Here is a 16,841-nt window from a genome sequence, read left to right on the forward strand (position 1 = left end):
GTGCCTGAAGGGAGAGAGGTGGTCAAAGATTATTTAGGGTTGTAGTTTCAGTGATAGAATGAATTAACCAAGAAAGGAATACAGGAAGAAGAGCCAGTTTGGAGGAGAGATTTTTAAATTCAATTTTATGTTGTGTTAGAGGGGCCTATGAAGTATCCAGCATCCACATATAAAGGAATATAGGAGGTCATGAAAAATAAGGCTCCAAATTTCAGTAAAGAGAGAGCAGGAATCATCAGCACCTGTTGTAGGTTAGTGAGTCAAACTAGGAACCACAGAATACAAGCTGAGGGAGAGGCACCGTCAGAGAGATCTGAAGAGCAGCTGGCAGAAAGTCAGAGGACCCAGAACAGCAAGAACCAGGACAAAAAAAATTAAGAGGGTGGAGCTGGTCACAGTGTTAAAGGCTGGGAGAATGCCGGAGAGCTCAAGTCTATTGAGAACTTAGGAGAGGCCCTTAGTTCTGGCCACGAGAAAAGCATTCAGGACTTTTACAAAGTTTCGGTAAATCCCAGTGAGTCCAAAGCTAGATTGCAGTAGATCTTAAAGTAAATAGAAAGTGACAAACACAGAGTGAAAACAACTGTTTCAGTAAGTTCAGTGGTGGAGGAAAGATAGCTTAAAGAGGAAGTAATAGTAAAGTCAGAACCTTAAACACCTTCCTGGGCAGAAAGGCCAGAGCCAGTACAGAGAGGTACACTAGAGAGAGACTCATCGTGTAATGTATCCAGTCTCTCCTATCAGACATGTCCTTCCCGTCCTTTCCCCCAGCCCCGTCTGTGTAGCACAGTCTTTCATCAAACAAGTGCTCAGTGAATGAATTAAAGCATGTCAGGTAAGACTTCAGAAAATTGGAGATTGAGTTAAAAGGCAAGCTGGTGGTGTTTTGCTCATCGCTACTTTTGAAAGTAAACCTAGGAAAATGTTTAAATGTCCTCTACAAATGGTGTGAAAAATGGTAACTCTGCATAAAAATAATTTAATATTAATGCTGAGATTGCTCCTTGTTTTACTTTAGAGGAACTAGAAAATGATAGATATTTGGTTGCCAAATCCTGCAGAACCTCAGCAGGCACAAGTTTTTTGTTTTTTGGGTTTTTTTCCCTCAAGAAAGAGAAGTGAGCGGAGCATGATGGTGCACGCCTGTGGTCCCAGCTACTCAGGAGGCTGAAGTGGGAGCCTCCCTTGAGCCAGGTGTTCAAGGCTGCAGTAAGCCAAGATCACAGCACTGTGCTTCAGCCCAGGCAACAGAACAAGACCCTATCTCTTTTAAAAAAGGAAAGAAAGGGTGGAAGGAAGGGAGAAAGGAAGGAAGGAATGAACAGAGGGAGGAAGGAAGGAAGGGAAAGAAGGAAGGAAACAAAGAGAGGTGAGCCAGATGTAGTGGCTTATACCTGCAATTCCAGCACTTTGGGAGACTGAGGCAAGAGGATCACTTGGTCCAGGAGTTTTGGCGAGACCCCGTCTCTACAAAAAAAAAAAATTAGCTGGACCTGGTCATGTGTGCCTGTGGACCCAGATACTTGGGAGGCTGAGGCAGAATTATCACTTGAGCCCAGAAGGTTGCAGTAAGCTATGATCATGCCACTACACTCCCTCATGGGTGATGGAGAAAAACTCTGTCTCTAAAAAAAATTTTTTTTAAAAGAGAGGTGGAAAAACAACTTATTGGCCAACAGCCATGTGAAAAGTACATGTTATATATGTCTTGTTTACATGCAGCAAACATATACAAAGTGGAAAAATTGACCATAAGACATAGCCTTACTAATTGTCAAAAGCCTGATATGATTGCAAAGTCATCCCTTAGATGTGGAAAGACAAAATATTTTTAATAAGACTTGTCTTGTTTCATTCTTCTATTTTCCATTGATTTATTATTTTGAAAACCTGCTTTAATTAACCTTTGCGACTAAGTAGCATTTGTCTTTAATGCTACTAGAATTAGGTAGATGTTTTAAAAACATGTAGATTTATTGTTTCTTAGCATTGTACCCAGATCCAAAAAGCAGGACATCTAACTATTCCATGTGTGTTGGGTAATAACAGTACTAAATACACAATACAAAATCTATGACATGCCAGTAGTAGCTACATTCAGCTCAATAGAAGTGTGTTTATATTAAAGGAATGTTAATAAACTTTCCCAGAAGTTAATGAGTCTCTATCAAATCTACTCTTCCTGAAGGGAGCCTACCAGTTCTGATATTATATTGATTGATATATACATATATATTTAACCAAGATACCAGATTTCTCTGTAGGTGATTATTTCAGATAGGAAACTGTGTGCCAGTGTTCTGGAAGTTGCTCTATGTGACAGGTGCCAGATCTGTAGAACAGACAGAATATATTTTTTCAAGCTTCAAAAACTAGACAAATACTGCTTTTAAAAAGAGAGCAGAGTATGTTCTTGTACGATGTTGACATGTTTAGAACTTTAGAGCTAAATTTAGAGCTAGAGGAAGGAACCTTTAGAATTTTCTTTTCTAAGTTCCTCATTCAGTAGATAAATCAGTTGAAGACCAGAGAAGTTCAGTAATGTTCTGAAAGCCACATAGCTAGTTTGTCACTGAGCTGAAACTAGAAATTATCCTGACTGCATTCAGTGCAGCATTCATTCCCCTGCTTTCCAGAGAGGCCAAAAGTTCTCGCTCAGTGACTCACAGTAAGACATGAAGCATTTTCCTTTTAAGATTAATCAGCAGTGGTAGAAGATTTGGAAAAATACACTTGTATATAAGCACACTCAGCCTCTATATGTCTGACCTCCAATCCAGAATGTTCATCTTCTATTGCTAAAACTCTCACTTCAGTCTTACAGGAAACACCTCCCAACCTCCATCACTTCCCTCCTCTTGGTTGTCAGATTCTCCATGTAAAGGGTGGAACCTGAGGCTCAAGAATTGCTTAACTAAAAAACACTATCTCCCAAACAATTTAAACTCAGAAAGATAGAGATAGAGATAGACAGGCAGACAGACGCATAGATTAGGTTTTCAGATTCTGCTCTTTCTCTGTAGGAGAGGTCAGCGTGCCATGACTACCAACTTGGTCTAGAACCCACAGCAGCCATAGTTACCAAGACCACAGCAATAGATCTGTGTTTATGAAGCATTGCCGTGTGCCCAGCACTGCGCTAAACTCTTTGTGTGCCTCCTCTCATCATCCCACATTAGGTAGATAGGTACGATTATGTGGGACTCAAAAGCAACGAAATAATAAAACTGGTTTTTCCCCCTTAAAAACTATATGTGTGCCTCAGCTGAAGAAACAACAAACAAAAGTATGCACATAAAAATCCTTATTTTCTGTACAGCTTCAGATTTTTATATGTTTTATGCGAATTTAGTCTCATCAAATAGGATCTATTTTTCATTCCTTTTATGAACCTCTGGTGGGTAAAAATGCTAAAATCACCTATATAATTGGTTGCATTGGTAGTTAAATGGAACCTAATTTGTAGCACGGGCATTTAACAAATACAGATAATTTATTCATTAGAGTTAGCCTTTGGGGGAAACTTCAACTTATAAAAATACATTTTAGTGAGATTATAGCAGAGGGATTTTACTTTAATATATCCTAATTCTAAAATGGTTGTCAGGGGTGTTTTTTGGTTATATTTATTAGGTTATAGAAAAACAGGACTAGCAAGTTTAGTAAGTGGCTATCTTTGGCGTTTGTTCATTTTTAACTTTTTTGATTATCCATTAGGAAACAATTGTTTTTCTAGGTGTGTAAACTTTTGAATATGTTTATAGTCTCTTACCTGTAAAAATTGACCAGAGTGAACCATGCCTGGCACGCAATAGTGATTCAATAATTATTTGTTGAGGTAAGAGACAGTATTGTGTGGTCTGTGAAATAACAAAAGTTCAGGAGCAGCAGCGTTGGTGATTCTAGTCACCTCTATTTTGTTATAGGATAACTGATTTTCTCTGAGTTTTACACCAAAATTCCTCCTTCTTTCAATACAGCTTAATTCTTTCTTAGTGTTTTGTTCATGATCATTTTCCAAAACTTCCTAATGTACATAGTGTCTCATTTTCTGTCTGTTCTTAAACCTAATATTTTGGAGTTTAATCCATCAAACCTTTATTGTTAACCTACTATGTGTTTTTTGTTACACCTAGGAGCAAAGATGAGAAAACCTGTTATTCATATAATTTGTATTTGCGTAGAATAACTGATGTAAACCAACATCATAGTATAGTAACAGTTTAACATATGAGCTAATGTATGCATACAACAGGAGCCCAGATAAATAATTTTTAATTTTAATTTTACAGCTTTTAATTTTATAAAAAGGAAGCTTCTTATAAACTGCCCCAAACCCCAGGTTTTTTATGTACTCCTAATTGAGTGGAGGGATGGCCCGTCAAAATGTCCCACGGAAGACATATAATGTCAGAAGTTACCAAGTGACTCTCATATGCTTTGCCTCCCCTATCCTCCCCACTCCTCAGTTGGGAACTCCTGGTGGATAGGAAATGAACATAGTACATCTATCCCTCCTGATTCCCTGGGATTGACTCCAGGACCCACTCAGATACCAAAATTTCTAGATGCGCAAGTCTCTGATATAAAATGGTATAGTATTTGCATATAACCTACACACATCCTCCTGTATACTTTAGATCATCTCTAGATGACTTACAATATCTAATACAGTGTGAACGTTGTATAAATAGTTCTTGTGGCTAGGTGCCGTGGCTCATACCTGTAATTCCAGCTCTTTGGGAGGTGAAGGCAGGAAGATCCCTTGAACCCAGGAGTTCGAGACCAGCTGAGCAACATGGTGAAACCCTGTCTCTACAAAAAATTAAAAATTAGCCAGGCATGGTGTCACATACCTATAGTCCTAGCTACTCGGGAGGCTGAGATGCGAGGATTGATTGAGTCCAGGAGGTTGAGGCTGCAGTGAGCCATGATGTGACACTGTACTCCAGCCTGGGCAACAGAATGAGACCCTGTCTCAAAAAAAAAAAAAAAGTTGTCATACTTTATTTTTTAAATTTGTCTTTTTTTTTTTTATCATTGTTTTATTTATTTATTTTAGAGATGGAGTCTTTCTGTGTCACCCAGGCTGGAGTGTAGTGGCTCTGTCACAACTCACTGAAGCCTCAAACTCCAGAGCTCAAGGGATCCTCCCACATCAGCCTCCTAAGTAGCTGGGATTACAGGTGCACACCACCATGCTCAGCTAATTATTTTTATTTTTATTTTTGTGGAGATGGGGTCTCTCTCTGCTGCCCAGGCTGCTCTGCTCTCAAATTCCTGGCCTCAGGCAAGCCTTTCATTTTGGCCTCCCAAAGTGCTGGGCTTAAGCCACTGTGCCCAGCCCATATTATTTTTTATTGGTTCTTTTTTCCAAATGTTTTCAATCCACAGTTGGTTGAGTCTGCAGATGTGGAATCTGCGGTTATGGAGGGCCAACTGCATAAGAAATTCTAACTGAGCGAAGTGGTCAGGAGGTTCACAGAGGATTTTGAAGGAATATGCTATCTGGAGTTTTCATTTTATTTCAAAATATAGTAGACAAGGACTTAATATGTGCCAGAAATTGTACTAAGTGCTAAAGATACAATAATGAACAAGATTCCTGCCTTTGTGGAGATTATATGGCAAGGGAGGAAAGAAAACATTATAGATTAATTCCTGTGATCAGTGCTGTGAAATGAGGTCATATCCTGAGGGACCCAACAAGCCTAGCGACAGGAGTTGGGGTCACCAGTAGATAAGAATATGAACAACCATCATCCCCAGTGGAACAACACAAAGAAAATGGGGAAGAGTGGGTAGGGAAACAATTTTTTATCGAAACCTCCCAATTTAAAGGTTTCTATATGAAGGGGCCATGTACCAAGGATATATTTACTAAAAGTATCTAAATATAGGCTAATTTAATTTAAAGGAATCCCAACTGAGAGGTAAGATTTTCTTCCTCTCTGACTCCCAACTCTGGTCTCTAAGGAGGCCCCTAAAAAACAATAGTTGTATTAGTGATAAAGTTTATTTAGGGTCAACTGAAATGAATTTGTGAATTTGAAACTCAAGGGTATGTGTCACTTTCTTCTTGCGAAAATCCAAGGTAATATTCACTGAGTACTCAAATGGGAACATTGTCATGTGCTGTCATGTCTCATGGTAGAAATGCTACTCTTAGCATAATAACATATAAAAGAACCATGTCTGGCTGGGCGTAGTGGTTCACCCCTGTAATCCCAGCACTTTGGGAGACTGAGGTGGGCAGATCACTTGAGGTCAGGAGTTTGAAACTAACCTGGACAACACGGTGAACCCCTACCTCTACTAAAAATATAAAAATTAGCAGGGCTAATAAAAATTAGAACCATCTCTTTGTTCTGGGATTCAGCAACGTTTTTTGTTTTTTGGTTTTTGGTTTTTTTTTTGGAGGCAGAGTTTTGCTCTGTCACCCAGCCTGGAGTGCAGTGGCGCAATCTTGGCTCACTACAACCTCCACCTCCTGGATTCAGGATTCTTCTGCCTCAGCCTCCCAAGTAGTTGGGATTACAGGTGCATACCACCACACCAGGCTAACTTTTGTATTTTTAGTAGAGATAGGTTTTACCACATTGGCCAGGCTAGTCTCAACTTCTGACCTCAGGTGATCTGCCCATCGCGGCCTCCCAAAGTGCTGGGATTACAGGCTTGAGCCACTGCACCTGGCCTCAGCAACCACTGACTGAGCACCACTGACTGCTAGGGACATAAACGAATATGACAGTCTCTGTGCTCAAAGAGCATATAATCTAGGGAAGCCAACCACCATAAAAACACACAGCTGTGATACAACGTGGTAAGTATAAGAGCAGAACTGTGTACCAGAGATGATGGCCAGGTGCTCTTATTATGGGAAACACAGAGCCCAAAGTGTGCCCCCAAAGAAACATGATTCAAAATAATATTTTGTTGAACATATTGGTAAGAAGGAAAAAAACATATCTGAGATGAAAAGTTATAGATTATTTTTTCTCCAAACTAGTCCCCACTAACCCCTCTTATGTGTTCCTCATTGCTTTTCTTTCTTTCATCATCTTTCACACTTCCTCACCCCACAGGCAGGCAGATGGTAAGGATATTGTCTTTTTGACAAACATTATTAAGTGGTAACTGTGGAGAGCTGGAGGATAACTATGGCTTCTCTCTTACATGTAAACATGCTCTCTGGGCTAGTAAGATGTAATAAAGCACCATCCATATTTCTTTTTAACCGGGACAAACAGATCGTACAAACTCCCTGAGAACAAATCCTCTGTCTGTACAACTTTGAATTCTGCACAGCTCCTTACTTTAATTTATGAAACGTGTTGATCCTTCTGGTGCCTGACCTTAGATCAAGTGCTGGGGATACAAAGAAAGTGACCCTGAAATTGGGTATTGAGGCATGAGTAGGAGTTGGTTCTCAATTATTTTACGTCCCAGTCTACATACTTTCCTCCCTTTGCGAAACTCTTGAGAATTCTTTTGCTTTCTCAGCAAGATTATGCATTAACTTTTAAAAATTAAAGTGAACAGTTTAATTTTTGCTGATGGTCTGTGCTACTTTTGTGAAATAAAAACATGATCAAAGTGGTAGACGGAAACCAGAACTCGAGAGCGGTGGAGGAGGAGGAGTTTCTACTGTGTGGGAACAAGGGCTGGGAGAGCACAGTGTATGTTTGGAGCAGTAGTGATCCAATGATTCATCCTGTCATTCCTCTTCCTCTATAGCCATCAGGTTTGGGCGGATGCCACAGGCCGAGAAGGAGAAGCTGTTGGCGGAGATCTCCAGTGATATCGACCAGCTGAACCCAGAGTCTGCTGACCTCCGGGCCCTGGCAAAACATTTGTATGACTCATACATAAAGTCCTTCCCGCTGACCAAAGCAAAGGCGAGGGCGATCTTGACAGGAAAGACAACAGACAAATCAGTTAGTTCTCTTCTGCTGTCTTCATTGGGGGAGATGGGGAGTTGCTTTGGTTTTTTTTTTCTTTGGGCAAATGGTTTACTGCACAAAAATGCACATGCAGAATATTGTTCAACTGTTGGCTGTTAACATATTACAGGCTGAGTCTGAAATGCAGGAAGTATTTTCAGATAGCATAAGTAAACATTATTTTGAAGAGGGAGAAAGTCCTCCGAGTTCTAATAAAGTCTTGGAGAATAGTGTAAGAATGTATTCGTCATCCTAACTTTAGTGAATGAACTTAAGCCCCCTCAGCCTGTCACCCTTTTTTAGGATCCATCTCTTTTCTCAGTATCAAAATAACTGGCCACAGCAATATTCATTCAAGCAGCCTTGCTTTTCTCTGGTAAAAGCCCAACCTAGGTTTAGAAAAGATATTCAGTCCCACTATTTCACCTTTCAGGAGAACTACCAGAGTTACCTCTTATGAAGTTCAACATGGGGCATAAAAATAGATTCTAGATATTATGTTACCTTTCTTTCCTATAGCATTCTATTGATTATTCTGGGGCAACTGGAAGCTCTATCCTTTTATTACATATGTGAATTTTATCTTCTGCAAGGCTCTGAGCTGCCTGGGCCATGACTTTGCAACATCTGTTCACTCATTGAGCAGCACCATTTAGAAAACCCAGGATGGGTTGTAATTGTTACTGAGTTATGTTTTCTAAGCAGTAGAGCCCTTTCCTGACTGGAAACTGAGAAAACAACATGGAATTATGTTAGAACAAAATTGTACGTGAATTCTAGTCCCAGCTCTGCCATCAGCTTGGACTGTGGCCTGGATCATGTCTGTGTACCTCAGTTTTGTTTGTTTGTTTGTTTGAGATGGAATCTCCCTCTGTCACCCAGGCTGGAGTGCAGTGGTGCGATCTTGGCTCACTGCAACCTCTGCCTCCCAAGTAGCTGGGATTACAGGCGCGCGCCACCAAACCCAGCTAATTATTTTGCATTTTTAATAGAGATGGGGTTTCACCGTATTAGCCAAAATGGTCTCGATCTCCTGACTTTGTGATGTACCCCCCTCAGTCTCCCAAAATGCTGGGATTACAGGCGTGAGCCACCATGCCTGGCCTGTACCTCAGTTTTTAACGGCAGGGTCTGGTTTTGATTCTGATGTCTGCATGATGCTCCTAGGGCAGTAAGAACTGCAGAACACATTCAGAAGACACTGTCCTAGCCATGGAAAGCCCTTGTATGCAGTCATTTATTTTCACATGAACACTTCCCAGAGCGCTATGCAGTTACTTGATAGATATGTTTAACTTTTCCCCATTAAGATATATTGTTGGGAAAACCTCATTACCCTTTCATGCATTTTGATGACTATCTCAAGATGGTAGTTCTTCTGTTTAGCTATACCATTTAGTGGGAGTAGAATCGGTTAATAGGAAAAAAAAAAAACTTATGGCATAGAGTCATAGACTGATAAGGACAATGAGTTTTCTGATTTGCAAAGGGGTCTTTGATATCTCAATAATAATATACCTAGATGTGATTCTTTACAGTATAAAAAAAACCTTGCACATTTATTAGATTCGAGCCACATGGCCACCTGACCACTGCTATTATTATCCTCTTTATTTTAGAGATGAGGAAAATAAAGTCCAGAGAGGTTAAACGTTTTGCCCTAAGATCTCACAGCAAGTATGTGGAAGACCTGGGACTCTAATGCAGGTTTTCTGACCTCTAGTTCAGAGCATTGGTAGCATGCTATCCCCTCAGCACCACAGTACTTGAGGAAACTAGTCGTTCCAACTTGCTGGCCGTGAGAAGACTTCGCCCTGAGAAAACTTTCTGAGTATGATTTTTTTTCCTCAATTTTTAGAGCAGTAGGAATTCTTCACCTCATCTGCTACCCCAAGATTTTAACAATTGGAAAATTTTTGTGCTGTTTTGATTCTTTTCAAATTACAAAAGTCCTTGACTAGCACTACTGGCTTTTACATGCACAGGACTGCATTACACTCATGATCATAAAGCTCATTCGTTCAATGAGAAACTTGGCCATAGCAAATCAAAATAAATGAAGACCTCTGCGTAGCTGATTGGACTACGGGAAATAAGCCATTCATGCCCAGGAAGAAAAAATAAAAGGATTGCTGAAAAGGAAAGAGCCCTGAAGCAAACTATTTACAGTTTTGGTTAGGTTTTTTTTCTTGTTTTTATTTATTTATTTATTTATTTTTGAAATGGGGTCTTGCTCTGTTTCCCAAGCTGGAATATCTTGTTATATTGCCCAGGCTGGCCCTGACTCCTGGGTTCAAGCAATCCTCCCAAAGAGCTGGTATTACAGGTGTAAGCCACCAGCCATGGTTAGTTTTCATCAACTGCTTTCTTACCTTCTTTTCATCCTCCAATCCATACCTGCAATCCTTATTAGAAATCCTGTAAACTTAATAGTACCAGAAAGTCAGGCAAAAGACACACACACAAAAAAGCCTCAGTGGTCAAGAACTTAAAAGTACAATACTGGTGTCCAACCTGCTCTTATCTGTGTTACTGGAGGACGCACTCAAGATACCTCACTCCAGTTGACTCTGTGGCTCTAAATCTTTGAGTTAAAAAATAAAATACATGGAGGTTCTTTATGGAATAAGTAGGAATTAAGCTATTTAAAAGAAAGGGCTGCAAAATACTTGATTATGGGCTCTTCAAGTTCAGAGGCCAAGCATTTGTCATTTTCTTCCCTATAGTAGCTAGGACTGTCTCTTGCCCCTAAATAGTTACTCAGACTGTATTTGCTTAATTGAATTAAACACGGTTGCCTATGCCCTTTGAAATTCTGGACTTTCAACAGAGGGCTTCTGGCCCAATGTTTACTTACCAAACTGGACATCATTGATGATCTGGATTCAGGCAGAATTGCCTCTAGTTAGGATCTGGAAAAAGAGAGACTGGGCCAAATTAAAAGAATCCATTCACTGATGACATAAAACTGAACTACAATTGTTTGGCACCCTCTTTTCTCCTTATCTTGCAAAATCAAATTAAGCGCTAGTGGAAAGAAACAGTTCAGAGAGAAATATGGGAAATAACAAAATCCAAAATGTGATTTCCAATGAGACTAGGGATTTGTTCTCTATCTACATGGTCATGCTATTCATTTGATAGCATCTATCTCAGGGGTGTTATGTTATCTCTTGGCCAGGACTCATGAAAGTTAAGATTTGCATTGATAGGAAAAGTTTTACAGAAATGTGGACTCTGGAGAGGGTGGGAGGTATACAAAAGTGGCTGTGGCTGTGCAGCAGAGCAATTTGAGTTTCTTATACAGCCTGCTTGAGACTGATGTCATTAGTGTTAGTTAGGCCAAGGCTGGGGGAGGCTACTCAGAATAGTGGGCGACAAGCTACCCAGAACCTTTGGAAAAGGAAATGAGTTGATTGAAGAGGCCATTCTTTAAATGTATCTTACTGCTGCATTTCACCTTTGTCTATTGTAGAATGCTCCCTGCCCTCTCAGCATTTGCCTCCAGGCAGACCAGGACATCTTCCTTTCCCCAACCAAACTTCCTCCTCCTGTATCTTACTCCCTAGGGCCACTTGCACCTTTCAAAATGGATACATTAAATGCTTTTGCTCCCCTTCTACCAACTTTTCATTGTTTTGCCTAAATAAGAGTTTGCTTGGGAATTTTAGGCTCAGGGCCAGGAAAAGATGGGATATGGAATAATCAGGTACAGATTGCCAGACAGGAAATTTTAGGAGCAATAGACCTTTTTAGCCACCCTCAGTGGGATGGAACTGACTCCCCACTACCTATTTCCCTTTCAGTGGCTTGCTCCAGCCACAGCCCCTTCTTTAAGAGATCTTTCTACACTCTGAAAACCATGTGCATGCCAGAACTAGGTGCTATGTTACGTGAAGGCAGTTTGATAACTGAATGGACTTTGGAAGTGCCCGGTGTTTGACGATTACCCTGGTGCGATGATCACACTGGGTGTATCACTGTCACATGATCCCATGTTTGTTGATGAAAATAAACAGAGAGTGGTTTTCAAAAACTATTTTCAGTGCCATAGTTTGTCATAAAACAATAAATAGAAAAACGCTTGGTGTGCCTGCCAACTTTTCACACCCTATCTAAGAGATGGTGAAGCTCTGACTGCACTCTATCTGCAAATAAGGAATAAAACTTTTTGTTTGTGCTGTATTGGACTTTGGGTTCCAAAGCGTGACATTGTTTGTGGTAGGTACATGTGGAGTCACTGTTTTTATAATTATAAGAGCAAACTGGTGCCATTGGAAAAATGGTCATTCTAAATAGTGTGTGAAATATGAAACTAGTGAAGAATAAAATCAATATGGAAATGTAAACTTTTATGAAAACATTTCCTTACCCATTTAAGTTTGTGAGTTCTCAAATTTACAATGGCTATCAAACCCAGTGACTCAAAGCTATTGGAAAGATATCTGTCCTTTTAAATCCTACACTTACAGCTAAACAACCTATGGGCTTTTCCCTTTATCTCTGGAAAAGACTGAGTGAGCTGGAATTTGCTCCCCAAAGGAAAGGTATCAGGCAGAATCCTCAGAGAAAGAGTCTTAGGGACCCCAGTAGAAATAAAATCAGGATAGTAGTGCCAATTCATTTCCAGGGCTGCTGGAGAAGTTAGGCTTCTGAGATCATTCATCCATGTATCAATGTTAATAAAATAAATTCTTCTATTGCCAGGAGTGTCAGGAATAGCTAAAGATATAAAAGATCTGAACCAGTCTGTTCTTTCAGAGAATAAGTTAAAAATAATATTTTCTGGAGTCAAAAAGAAAAGCACTTGGATTTTTTTTCCTAATGGCTGGACTCAGTTGGCCAATACCCTCATTTGCCCTCTGAGTAACTCTTTGGCTGGCAATTGATTTTTTTTTAAGAGCTGTGGTTATGTACTAGGTCATTAGAGTGTGAATAAGTCTTCGTATTAAGTTTTCATTTGTTTGTCTTAAATCTCTAAACCATGCAGGAAAGCAGAATTACTTTTGACAGCTTTCAAACTTCACTTTTTTCACACACAGCATTCCACTAGCACCTCTAGGAAACAGTTGTCCAAAAGGCACTGCCTCAGGACCCCAGCATGTAAGAGCATTAGTTTAAAAACTCCAGTTCATCCTGGAATAGTCATTTTAAAAGGAAAAAAAGAAATGGGGAAGTCCCGTAGAAAGTAATGGAAAGAGGATAAGTTCTCAACTCAGAATCAGGGCTTAGGTTCTAGTTCCAGATTTGCTATAAATGGCACTTTGACTTTGAAATGTCCCTGGCTTCTATTTATTCATTAGTCAGAGAATGATGGAGCAGATTATTTCTGAAGACCCCTTATGTCCTGTAAATCTCATGGTTCTCAACAAGAGGGAAACAGGAACAACAGGGGCAGAAACCAACAAGAGGCTGAGGAAACCAAACCAATGAGGTTTGGACCGAGGAGAGCTGTGTGTGTCAAAGGTGATGGAAGTCAGAAGCATAAAAAGGAAAAAGAAAACAAAATTAAGAAGATGAGCCCTAAGAATTCAGCGGTCTTCCCTGGTAAAGCTAAGAACATCAGGAAAGCCACACTTGATGAGGCCCACATTTTTCCAAGCCAGTTTTTACTCTGACAGGGTTAACTACCAAGCGATTGTTTGAGAGAGGGCAGAGTGGTTGACTACACTCATTCAATCTGCCAAATTTAAAAAGTCACCCAGAATTCCCTGTGCTTTATGAGTGATTTTCATGTTTATCTCCCTTAGCTTGCTATTTTGTTATTCAAAAGGAGTGTAAACTTAGAGCATTCATGTATAATACCTTTCATAACTCATATATTAAAATGCTGATATTATTAGATTACTCAGGAACACTACTGTTGTATTTCTCCGTTCAAAAAGGTTAAAAAAATTGTTACTCTGTTTTCATAATTAATCCTATTTGCCCCATTGTCTTTGTATTCTACATAGAAAGCATGCCATAGATCTATAATTGAATTTACTCATCTATATAAAACAGTACTTTTAACCCCATCCTGAAAATCAGAATATATTTTTGAAAATCAAACTATGTCAAAATTGAAAATCAGAATGTGTCAAAATATTGAAAATCAAAATATATCAAAATTCATTATATTTGATGTATCCCTCAAAAAATTGATTTCTCCTTACAGAAATTATTTTGTTTTTCTGGAAAAACGCGGGGTTCAAATGCAGCTTTCTTCCTTCTGTTCTGGTCTGTCCAGTATATGAAAAGCACAAGTGCAGAATGACCAGTGACAGGTTCACCATGAAGCTAATGAAGCTTAGGCTTCGGGGTCCTTCCCTTGTGCAGAGTGCCTTCCAATGCTTGGGAAGGCCCCAGGCAATTTTGTTCTCATAATTTGTAATATTTTCCTTAGAGAGGCCCCACTACTGTGTATATTTTATACCCCACAAAACCTGAATGCTCACCATCATGCCCTAGGCATAACTAATCTTTCTTTCCGGTTAAGAAGGGACGCTTACCCAGCCATTTGATATAGCGTCTGAAGACAGATACACTGTTAGCCCCACACTAGAAGTGTAAAATCATTAAGACAAAATTTGAGAATGATACGGCTCCTCTATTGGCATCTTTGGGTAATACTGTCCAAGCTGATGGAAAATATAAGGACTCCACTTTGCTCTGTAAAAAATACAGAAACACAGCCATGGAAGTGTAGTGTATTTGTATGAAACATTGTACCACATTGTGCCAAATGTCATGTTAAATTAATGATTCAAGATAAAATTGCGCAGACCAAATTTGACTGGAGTTTTAACAGGTTCTCTCTCCATAAAGCAGTCTGGCCACAATCTTATCACTAGGTTTGAGGGTATGGAGGTCCCCTGTGAAATATGAAAGTGATGCACAAGTGAACTGTCTGCAGTACAGTATAAGAATTGGTGAATTGGTTGCAAAGAAAGGCAGACCATGGCCACCCAGGGATCACTCTTGCAGTTTGACAAATCCTCATGGAGGCTGAAAGAATCTATATAGTCTTCAGAAATGCTGTGAAAACAGTATAATCAGATATGACTAGGGGAAAAAAAAAAACTGGTGTTCATTTGCATATTAACACCTAGAATTCTCTGCCAGTTCACCTCTTCTTCAAAGTGCAGAAAGGATTTAAAAAAACTGAAATGGGGCTGGCGCAGTGGCTCACGCCTGTAATCCCAACACTTTGGGAGGCCGAGGTGGGTGGATCACATGAGGCCAGGAGTTGGAGACCAGCCTGGCCAACATGGCAAAACCACGTCTCTACTAAAAATACAAAAATCAGCCCGGCATGGTGTTGGGCACCTGTAATCCCAGCTACTCTGGAGGCTGAGGAGAATCGCTTGAACCCGGGAGGTGGAGGCTACAGTGAGCCTAGACCTCACCATTGTACTCAAGCCTGGGCAACAGAAGCAAAACTCTGTCTCAAAAAATACTAAGAAAAAGAAAAAACTGAAATGGTTTGGCATGATGGTGGGGTGCTGATTCCTTTCTCTGTCCTTGAGTATTTACTGCCAGGAAATCCTGACCAACATCAATTGCCAAGGGGTTAAAGTCACATTGTTGTTAAATTGGGAGAGAAAATTAGCAGGATTTTGTGCCCTATGTTCAACTATTACAGAGTTTCAAAAACAGGAACCTGGAGCTTTATATGAGGGGACAGGGGAAGTAAAGGGGAAGAGTGACAAGGGTGATTTATCAGGGCATAGTTCCAGATAAATCACTTACATGGAGGTGAAAGAATTTCATGCATATGTTCTGTGCCAAGAAGCCAAATGGTTGAGCAGAAGCTTGTCTGAAAGTTGAAGTGGGCAGTTCGGGGTCCAGTCTTTCCATGTGTGAAAAGGCGATGATTTTATATTCATGTTGTTTGTGTTACTGTATGTGCAGTTGGTCTTTTCAGGTGTCCAGACAGCATTTTTTCATGGCATTAAAGAAAGCCAATAAAGTCTAGTTTTGGTGGCTCACAGCCGTAATCCTAGCACACACTTAGGGAGGCCAAAGCAGGAGGATCACTTGGAGTTCAAGACCAGCCCAGCGACATAGCAAGACCTCATCTCAAAAAAGGAAATAGATTTTTTAAAGTCAATATTTCATTAATATAAGTTATAATATACTATAAAATGCCTGGAGGACAAATAAACACATTTTCTCTAGGTTCTGTGAAAGCATCATTATCCATTCAAATTTTTCTCATGATTAGAACCTGACATTCTGGAAAAGTACAGTAAATTTTCATTAATGTACTTGCTCTCTCCCCCCTTTTATTCCTCCCATTATTAATATTAATCCTGAAAAGAAAGAAAATAGAAAAAACACCCAAGCAAAATGCCTAAGAAATACAGTAAGGACAATTTGATCACCATTTCCTTGAAAAATTAGAGCCACCAGGCAAACCTGTTTTGGGGTCCTCACATCTGTCCTCTTTTGGAGTTTGCTAAGTAGTACAGTTGAAGTGAACTTTTTGGTAACAAAAGTAAAAACTTTCAGAATAACTCCAGTAAATGGTGTTGATGTGATATACAAGTTTGGAAATATTTAAGATCTAAGAGTCCTTAATGTTGGTGTTATTTCCTCCAGTGTAGAACAGACTTAATGTTTCTTTTTTTTTTTTTTTTTTTTTTGGAACAGGGTTTCACTCATGTTACCCAGGCTGGAGTGCAATGGCACAATCTCGGCTCACCGCAACCTCCACCTCCTGGGTTCAGGCAATTCTCCTGCCTCAGCCTCCTGAGTAGCTGGGATTATACAGGCACGCACCACCATGCCCAGCTAATTTTTTGTATTTTTAGTAGAGACGGGGTTTCACCATGTTGACCAGGATGGTCTCGATCTCTTGACCTCGTGATCCACCCGCCTCGGCCTCCCAAAGTGCTGGGATTACAGGCTTGAGCC

At 40.0% G+C, this 16,841-nt stretch overlaps 1 protein-coding gene across 4 annotated transcripts in view; it reads left to right on the forward strand.

The window, feature by feature from the left end:
• PPARG (peroxisome proliferator activated receptor gamma) overlaps positions 1-16,841 on the forward strand; it is a 142,013-nt gene that overhangs the window by 105,725 nt on the left and 19,447 nt on the right. For all 4 annotated transcript variants that reach the window (XM_032262262.1, XM_032262264.1, XM_032262261.1 and 1 more), the window contains one exon: positions 7,738-7,937. In XM_032262262.1, coding sequence (XP_032118153.1) covers positions 7,738-7,937 — 200 coding nt within the window. The remainder of the gene's footprint in view (positions 1-7,737; positions 7,938-16,841) is intronic.

This window comes from Sapajus apella, unplaced genomic scaffold (genome assembly GCF_009761245.1).
Source record: "Sapajus apella isolate SASKATOON/1434 unplaced genomic scaffold, GSC_monkey_1.0 scaffold128, whole genome shotgun sequence".
In the NCBI taxonomy this organism is placed as follows: Eukaryota; Metazoa; Chordata; class Mammalia; order Primates; family Cebidae; genus Sapajus; species Sapajus apella.